General features: G+C 40.5%; 1 protein-coding gene across 1 annotated transcript in view; it reads left to right on the forward strand.

The window, feature by feature from the left end:
• LOC116694639 (plexin-B2) overlaps positions 1-7060 on the forward strand; it is a 112677-nt gene extending 105617 nt beyond the window's left edge. Inside the window, 5 exon segments of the mRNA XM_074783868.1 lie at positions 1224-1371; positions 1575-1639; positions 1826-1901; positions 2953-3027; positions 3622-7060. Of these exon segments, the coding sequence (XP_074639969.1) occupies positions 1224-1371; positions 1575-1639; positions 1826-1901; positions 2953-3027; positions 3622-3726 (469 nt within the window). The 3' untranslated portion in view covers positions 3727-7060.
• Positions 7061-9905: the final 2845 nt, after the last annotated feature.

Here is a 9905-nt window from a genome sequence, read left to right on the forward strand (position 1 = left end):
CACACACACACACACACACACACACACACACACACACACACACACACTCTCTCTGTCTAAATCTGAGCAACACCACATGTCCCGCTGCCTGAGATACAGTAACTCCAAGAAATAAAACTTACTTATCTAAGAAACAGCTGAATACAAATGCACAATTTCAGCTCACTTAGTTTGCATTTGCAATTCCCATGCTCCCATGTGACATTTAAGTGCATAAATTAGTGTCACGTCATCTAAGGCTCAAGCATACAAGACGACGTGTTGCATATAGATGCCAGTGATTGACGTAAGGCTGGCAAGAGAGCACCCACAAAAGGACAGGAGATGAGCGATTTAATTACTTACTACACTCCACACCACATTCTGCATCCACCCGTTCTGTTTATCAAATCAACTGAGGGCCATGTATTAAATATGAATGTGTGTATGAGGCACAACAACAAACAAACATGGTAATTATGTCCCAAGCTAATTTAATTCTGTGATTATAGCAACATTGCTATTTTTATGCTTCTATTGTATTCTCTCTGCAGCTTTACCCTGGAGATATTACTAAACCAGTATGAGTTTTACACGGTGTGTGCTTCATGTCTCAGATGGCGGTGCATTCGCACCGATCAGGAAAGCTTTTGGGAAACTATAGTATTTTTGGGTGTTCTTTTGAATTCACAAGCTGACATGGGTATAGAGCGTGCATTTTCATGTTTAGAAGGGAAAGTAGTGATCGTTCTCGAGCATTTCATTATGAAGTTGGTGCTTTAGGTTGTTAAGCTGCACGAGAAGATGAAAGGTCAAAATTTTGGTGTTACTTTAGCATATAAAATCACTATTTGTTAGAAAAGACAAGCATCGTTGACTTTTGCGCAGCGTATCGCTTTATTTCAAACGTCTCCTGAGGTTACATTTTTCATTTAATTTTCATTTAACAGCAATGATTCTCAGCGAGGTCAGTATCATATGAAATGGTAACATAAACTGACAATCAAGGTTGTTGGTCTGAATAAACTGACACCTACAAGAAAGGCTTTTCTCCATCCCTGTTATTATCTTGTACTTCACTCAATTGCGCCTCAGGCAAGTGCTCTCTCATGAAATACCTCTCTGACTCAAATTAATTCATAGATGTAATGTGGTTGATAAGATTTTTTTCCCCCCATTCTGGAGCAATAATAATAACAACCGTGATGATGCACTGTTTTCTTGCCCTTTTCCCCCCCACACAGCCTTCCTCTGCGGTTCTGGGTGAACATCCTCAAGAATCCCCACTTCACATTTGACGTCCACGTGTCTGAAGTGGTGGACGCATCGCTCTCTGTCATCGCCCAGACTTTCATGGATGCCTGCACCAAGAGCGAGCACAAACTCAGCCGGGTGAGTGGAAACAGGAAGGAGGAGGTAGAGAAAAGTGGGGAGGATGTGAGGTGAAAGAGCAAGAGAGAAGATGGGAAAACAGACAGAGAAGATGAGAACAAAGTGGATTACATGAGAATTAAAAGGGAGGAGAAGAGGAATGTCAAATGTTAATCAATCTAAAGTGCCATTGTTTCCCCGCTGTGTCCAATTGTATTCTTTAGGACTCCCCAAGTAACAAACTACTCTATGCAAAGGAGATCTCCACCTATAAGAAGATGGTGGACGAGTAAGTCCTATCAGCACCTTACAATTTTGTTCAGATCTGTTTTCATGTCAGTTTAAAGCTTATTTTAAAAGATTTGTCAATTTTGTGTGTGTGTGTGTGTGTGTGTGTGTGTGTGTGTGGTGTGTGTTGGTGGTGTGTGTGTGTGTGTGTGTGTGTGTGTGTGTGTGTGTGTGTGTGTGTGTTTAGTTACTACACAGGCATCAGGCAGATGGTTCCCGTCAGTGATCAGGACATGAACACTCATCTGGCAGAAGTGTCACGGGTGAGAAACACTGCTGTCATTTTCTGTGCCACTAGATGACTCTGCTATAGTTATAATCCTTAACATTTCAGTCCTTGTTGATTAGGCAACAGCTGTGGTTACCCTGGTAACAGGAAGTGAGGTTTAACTATAGATTGTAAAGGGTCTATGACTACACTCCCTCAGCAGCTACTTGGAACCAAAATACATGAAAAAAGCAGAAAAGCACCTGGGTATCTGTTTACAGTCCAACTATCAATACAAAATCATGTGGTTTTTAGGGAGAAGTCCGTCAATAATTTTTCGTCATGCCATGAGCAACTGTGCTCTGATTTCCTGCTGCACAAGTAGAACACAAAAACAAGAGCACAGTAAGAGGAGTTGGTTACCTTGCTGTGGAACTCTTTATCTAACAGCTTATTAAATGTGTTTGCACCCACCTGTTTTCATGCACATTTTTAATTTGCATGTAAAAAACCTGAGTAGAAACACAGAAATTTTGGAAAAAAGTAAATTTTGCATAACAGTTTTCACGCTTTACTGAAGCCTACTGAAGAATTAACACCAACTACAGTTTCCCTTAATTAGCCAGTTCCTAATAGTCTGTAGTAATAGTAACACTATTGGATGGAAATGCAGATTCATTTGCATGTTCTTTTGCAGAAGTTTGGTTTCCGTGAGCAGTTACTTAACACAGTTCTTATACAGATGTAGGAGAATGAACAGTTAACAGTGAGGCTAATGTCAATGAGAAAATTAGGTAGTTTCCTGTGAATCTCACGTGCAGCGGTAGACTATTCGCTTTTGATGAAAAAATGTTGATCAAAAACCAGGTTTTATTTTATGAAAATGTTATATGTTATGGATTATAACTTTAATATCTGATTGTTGTTAATAATAATAGCATGCCTCTTTGCAAAGGTTAGTTTGTTTTCTTGTACTTTGCCTCTACAGTAGTAGTTCTTTCTTTTTTTTAACCTGGAAAGAAGTACTGCATGCTCATTCAACTCTGCAGTTTATGGTTTTGTTGCTTTTTCTCTTTAACCTTTAACTTGTCATTTATGTTCTCCAGTCTCACACAGACAAACTGAACACACAAGTGGCTCTCCATCAGCTTTACCAGTATGCCAGCAAATACTATGATGGGGTAAGAGGCCCTTCTCTTTCCTATCACACCCAAAGGAGGCTATTCCACTGAATGCACTACTGCCCACTATATTATTGCTTTTTCTTTTTTTCTCTCTTCACTCTTGATATGCCAGAAGAGTGATTGTATGAAATTTTAATTGAAAGCATTTCTGTGGGATGTGAATTGGAAAATTGCTCTGGGAATTGATTTTTAAGCGTCCATTGTGCATTGCCACTTGAGGTCACGAAAGGGGATAAACAAAACCTAATGAACAAGTTGGATAAACAAATGGGTCTGTCAGTCTCCCCTAAGTGTGGCTTGCAAACAATAACAGCTTATATGACGTGACTGTTGATGTCAAATAACACCGTCCTATCCTCCCACTCTCCGCCCTTTTTCTTCCTCTTCTCTCCGCCCTTTTTCTTCCTCTTTGTCTTGTGCTCATTCTCTCTCCATCTTCCCCGTCCTTGTTTCTAACCCTAACCCATTCCTCTTTTGCTCTTTTACCCTCCACTGCCCAATTCTTCCTCCTCTTTCTCTTTGCTTATCATTTCTGACTTCTCCCTCATTCTCCTCTAATTCTGTTCTTTTCTCCTTCCATCCCTTTTTCAGATCATCGCATCCCTAGAGGAGGACCCAGCTGCCCAGAGTAAACAGCTGACCCTGCGGCTCCAGCAGATAGCAGCCGCCCTGGAAAACAAAGTGACTGATCTCTAACCCACCGAGTGGAGGGAGGGAGGGAGGGAGGGAGTAAGGGGAATGGTAGGATACCGCCAGTGACTGCAGGGGCTTACTTCTTCTTTTAGAGAATAAAACATGGAAATAAGGAAAGGTGAGAAGGGACTCATATTGTACAATATGGCCCTGGGACAATTTGCTGTGCTGTGGAGTAAAAGGGAATAATTAAATGCAGATAGAGAGCAAAAAAGGGACGAAAATTATGGGTTACACTGTCATTGGTACGCCTTAAAGCTCACTTGCCGAACCTTAAAGGTCTGCACGCTTACTCATGCTTCACTAAATATTGCTCCCACAATGCAGTGCAGTAGACCTCTCACTGAGAATTAAGCCCCTCCGTGGAGCACTGGCACAGGCGATAATCAGATGTTCAATTTCTTTCTGTGTAGAAAAGGTTTTAAGAATTGTATTATATATTTTTTTTATTGTGCAGTCTTTATGCGGAAAGCTTTATAAGGAAAAAATTATCTTTTTAAATGGATCACCTTGTGGTGCAGATAGTGTTTTTATTAGCCTGTGTGTACGTAGATGTCTGTGTGAAGTACAACACGTGAACAAGAGTATGCGTTGCTAGATTTGAGTGTGTGTGAATGTGTTGGAATGTGTGTGCACACACAGGATGCCTACTGTCAGGCGTGAGGGCGAAGGGACGCCTGCTTTGTCATTTTATTCCCCCTTACCCAGTGACACACTGGAGCCTGTGCTCTCACCAAGCTCACCAAAGGGTCCTCACAAGGACACTGGTTAGAAATTTACAGGCTCTTATGACTGACAGGTCAACAGTAGTTTCAGAAATGTTTGAGTTAAATTATTTGCTTTTGACTCAGATTTGCTTCAAGCTGGATTACCATTTGTGCTTGTAGAATCTGATAATAGCCCAGTCTGTCTCCCTTTATTGTACAGTGCCATGATACATTCCACTTCAAATAAAGCACAGAAGTACATTTCAAAAGTGTTTAAAAACATTTCAGTTATTCACTATTTTTTTTTTTGCATAAAAACTTTTTTTTTCCAAGTATCAGCAAACAGCAACTATATTCTACTATGGAGCCATGCCCCTCATATTAGCCCTGCAATAATGTCAGAATACTATGAGCAGCAATTGACAGTTACACTAGCTCACCAAATGTATTCAAATACAGTAGCAATTCAGCAATATGTTAGAGAAATTTTCCGAATTGATTCACGCAGTGTCAAGCGTGACTTATGGTTCTGCAGAGGCGCCACGCAGATCTTTCGCTGTAGCTTATGTAAGTGACCTGAAGTTTATACTTAAGGTGTGCGTCGATCCGGCATGTGTGGGTGCGTGGGGAGTGTGTGGTAGAGCGAGTGAGAGAGGGACAGCAATTAGCTTTGGTGCGAGTACCAACTATAGAGTCTTATTGGGAGAAACTGTCTCCCCTGTGCTTTCTCACCCCGGTGGGAAATCTGTAGCAGGAAAAGTAAACCCTCTCCTTGATTTCATGTTGTTTATAGAGAAGGAGAACCAAGAAATAAGAGTAAGGGGAAATAAAACGCTACCAAGCCACGACCAAGCGACGTGTGTCGCCACGACGTGTATAGTTACATTTTTTGAGAGGTGCACGCAAGCTACGGCGTAGGATCTGGCATAGGGTCCGTATCTCCACGTACCTACATTTGTAGCCACGGCGAAAATTTAAAGCGGAAGCCTAAATCACGCTTTAGTGTTCATGATTTTTAGTGCCATTTGTTTGTAGTACTACTCTTGTAATCTTCCAAATAATCATCAAGCAATCTGCCTCTAAAGCTATGAAATAGCCTGTTGCTGATTTTAATTATCAGTTAGAGATGCAGTTGGTACTTAAATGGTATGTTTTGAACAAATTACTGTGGTTTTAGCCTTTGTGTGAAGTTTGGGAGGTCAGGTTCAATCATGTACATAAGTGTCATAGTAACTGAGATGTGGATATGTCAGTGTCAGAGCTGAGGTGTCGACGGGTATGAGTGAGGGTTTAATATTTTTTTGGGCCATTAAACGCCACGCTTCATCCCTAAATTGTTGGTTTTGCTGATTGTACTTCCCGTATCTGATCATGGACGTGTGTAGTTGACAGAGCATAACGAGCTCCAGAGACCCCAGAATGTTAACGATTCCTGCCTTGGCTAGAGAGAGGTTTGCACAGACCTCGAGCCTGCCTGCCTGCCTGCTGTCTCAGCATGGCACCCTGGCATCCCGACCAACAGCACTTGGCACTGCCCACTCAGCGCAGTGCAGAGTGGCACTCTGTATAATGGAATCAGCAGGAGAGGCTTTTGATCTTAATTGCATGCCGACTGCAGACTCCATGCTTGTCTCCGCTGTTGTTTACTGCTGACTTCTGTCTCACTGACAGAGTTGATGCAAGAAGCTTTCTTTAACCAAAAATGTGCCTTATTAAATAGGATGATACATATATATTGTTTCTAAATTATTCTATTGGTAACCTAGTTGATTATAATGATGATAGTGCTATAGACACAGCAATGTATTTGGACTTGTGATATTATGTGTGCTGTCTAAAATGCTAGGTGCCCTGCTGCAGCCATGTTTGTGCCAATAGGCTGAAGACATTTCAGTATGATTTCTTTAATGGTTGCAGTTTCAATGTGTGCATTTTCTTTTGGGTGTCTGTGGCGTGTGCTTAGTAGGATTTTTGGTGGCTAGGGCAAAAGGCCTAAATGAATAAATATAAAATAATGTGGCCAGTGTGATTTGGGTTTCCCTTGAAAATGTCTGGCATTTCTAAATTAGTCTGAAATCAAAAGGGTGACCTTACGTAGATTGAATATAATGCGAAATTGTTCCAACGGTGTTACATTTTTTTTGCCCTGTGTTTCTAAGCTGTTCAACAGTGTGTACGATAAATGACTATCTATACTCGACAAATAACTTTTCTTACTGCTGTGCAGTTATTTTTATTTCATGTTTCCTATACCATATAAATCTTTGTAAAACATGTTGAAATGCTGTATTCTAACTGTATACTCCTATGCATTGAGTCCTGGTACAAAAAAAAAAAAGAGAAAAAAAGCTGTTTGTTCTGTTGTCGAGACTTTTTTCCATTTTAAAACTTGTGAATGTGCTGTTATGATAAAAGAAGCTAGAGCACTCCATTTTCAGTGCAGGACCATTAATGGAAGCCAACGTTTTCCTCCCCATCCAAGGCAGCTCAGAAGATTCTCGATCGTGTACCTGATCTGGTTGTACTGGATGAACTTAATTTTACAAAGGTTGTGTGTGGCCAAAGTAGTTACCCACAGATTTTATCATACACTCCTCCGTGAATAAACTCAGAGACATATACCCCCTTCATATCTGCTGTGTTTCTTTAACTTTTAGAATATTGATTTGCTTCAATTGAACACTCATCTCCCATGCATATTGCATGAGTTACAATCACCTTGTCAAAGGTAGCGTTTCTTGTTAAAATGAACTGAATCCTTGCTTTAAGCCTTTGGTATTTATGCAGCTCATTACATTGCCCTTAGAGTCACTGAAGCGCTCACACACAGGTAGAAGTAATTGGGGGATTTATGAAAATTATCTGTTGTTCAAACCAACCCATCACTTTACGAAAGAGATGGCCACATGCTTGAACATGACGGTTTTCATCAGATAGACATGCATAGTATGACCAGACTACTTTTTTGACAGCAGCAGTGTTCATATGTAGCATACCCTATGATGACGACGGCTGATGCCTTTTTCCCCAAACGCCACATCAGGTTCCTGTCACACGGCTCAGAATACAGACTGGAAGCAAAGGTCTGACTTCATGAAACGAGTTGATAATGTAAATAGCTGCTCTGCATCTCTGTCATCGGCAGTGAAGGTTGGAAAATTGCTGCGAAAACATTAATTAAGTACTGACAGCTAAAAATGGAATTGGAGAAAAGAAAGATGAAAAGCAAAATTGCCTCATCTGACTGCTTAACAAATCTCGACGCAGGGGTGGGGAAATCAAAGACAGACCAGAGGCCTGCACAGGCAGTCCTCTAACTGAGCAGATCATTGATGCAGCAACAGATAGAACAACTTCAAGGGCTGCTGCCAAAGCAAGTGTGATTACACTTGATAATCGCAAGCACTGCATCTTGTCCACCATCCTTGATCACTGCTGTAAAAAAGGCAAAGGCAATACTGTACTTTATATTTCTATTAAGACATGCAGCTTACATCATTTTGGGAGTCAACGTTATTTGACATGCACCGCACTTGCGATTCAATTTCTAAATAACCATGCCCTTGAAAGTCTAGAAATCAATGACACTGCACACTGAAAATAATGATTTTAAGTCTTTGCAGGGTTTCGTACAAGAAATTGGGTTAAAATTTGCATGTCTGTTCTCCTGCCCAGGATGCTTTGCACACAGCAGCCAACCTCTCCTGCAGAAGGAGAAGGTTGTGTTTGCCAGCAGGTTGCGTTTCACTTCCACATGCTTCAAACCTTCTTATGAGATTTGGCTTTGATTTCTTCCACCTTAGGGGAAAGGAAGAGGAGGAGGACTTGGTGAAAATAAAAACAATGATGGTGTGGTGTCATTTTAAACAGTTGTTCCGATGAATAATTTAAAACCTTACAACTGATTCTCAGGCTCGCTAAGCTCTGTAATAACCCTGGACCAAATTAAATTATCAGGTTAGCTTGTAGTTTTACCAAACTTGAAACTATGTGATTTGGGAGTGGTTTGAATCAAAAGTGCTTTAAAGATAGACCCAGGATATATCAGCAGACAATTAAATCAGCTGTGGTCTGAGTTTAATTGGCTGAGAGGAGAGAGTAGGCTGACTTGTCTAGAGTTTTTAGAGTTACAATACAAGCCCCAAATAAAGAACACCCAATATTAAAATTATCATGTCTGTGTGATTGTTGTGCTTTGGAAGACAGTACACTACATATGTGAACTTTGGCTACAGTTATAGTATAAGTAACCGGTAGTACAATAATAAAAAAAATCTCTCCACTATTAATCTGCTGTCTGTTTTCCTTTTGTTTCCTTATTTATTTATTTAAATAGGTAGAATCACTGAAGTGCACACATTAACCTCACAATGTGCATACAATATACATTTTTTTAATAAGATTATTCTTTTGGCATTTTTAGGCTTTTATTGACAGGACAGCTGAAGACATGGATGGGGGGGGGGGGGGGGGGGGGGGGGGGGGGGTGGGGGGTGGGGGGGGGGGGGGGGGGGGGGGGGGGGGGGGGGGAGGGGGTGGGTGGGGGGGGGACATCTTGAATGACATGCAGCAAAGGGCTGCAGGTTGGAGTCGAACCTGGCCCGCTGCGTCGAGGAATAAACCTCTATACATGGGCAGCCGCTGAGCTTTCTAGGCACCCTACATACAATGCTCTTTATAGAATATAGTATATTTGTTTCACATTAAATAGGACAATTCCATTTAAAATGTATGCCTTATGGTAATATTAAAAATAAGTGTTTTTGTAACTCAATTTATAAAGAGAATTGTACATCATTTTGAACATGCAATACAGCTTAAGCTATATTAAACTATTCATAAATGGGTATTTACATAAGCACTTTTTGTACTGAGATCATACTCCCCATAATCATGTAGTAGCAACAGAGGAAATAGTTTTTGGAGAAGTTAAATGTATCTTTGAGACTGAGAATGCCTTTAACTTCAAACAATGTAACTATAGCCTGAATAGAACAGAAGGGTGTACCATTTGTGCTGTGGAACGATATAAGGATAGGTTCCCTTTTTTCAAGTCTCACTTAACAATATACATGTACACCCAGGTACACTGAAGAGTTATTGTTATTACTGAAAGCATTCCTCCTGCAGCCTACCTACTGGCCATGAAGAAATGTAAGAGATGAGGGACAAATCCACTTTACTTTCAGCATTGATTCAGACTTGATTTAATGCCTCGTTTTATGCATTTTAGCTTCGCCTTACCTTTGGAATCATAGACTGTAGAAAAAAAAGAAAAGACTATTGGTTTTGCGTTAGGAATTGATCTATAATGGCCAGTGGTATAGACTGTAGGGAACATACAGTACAACGACCAATAACTCTAATAATCTACAATAACTTTCAAAGTACATATGTTATACTGTATTAAGATGCACTGGAAAAAGTTGTACCCAGTTTAATTTAATGATTAAACGCGCATCGCTGTAGACTTCA

The sequence above is a fragment of the Etheostoma spectabile genome, chromosome 8, assembly GCF_008692095.1.
Source record: "Etheostoma spectabile isolate EspeVRDwgs_2016 chromosome 8, UIUC_Espe_1.0, whole genome shotgun sequence".
NCBI lineage: Eukaryota > Metazoa > Chordata > Actinopteri > Perciformes > Percidae > Etheostoma > Etheostoma spectabile.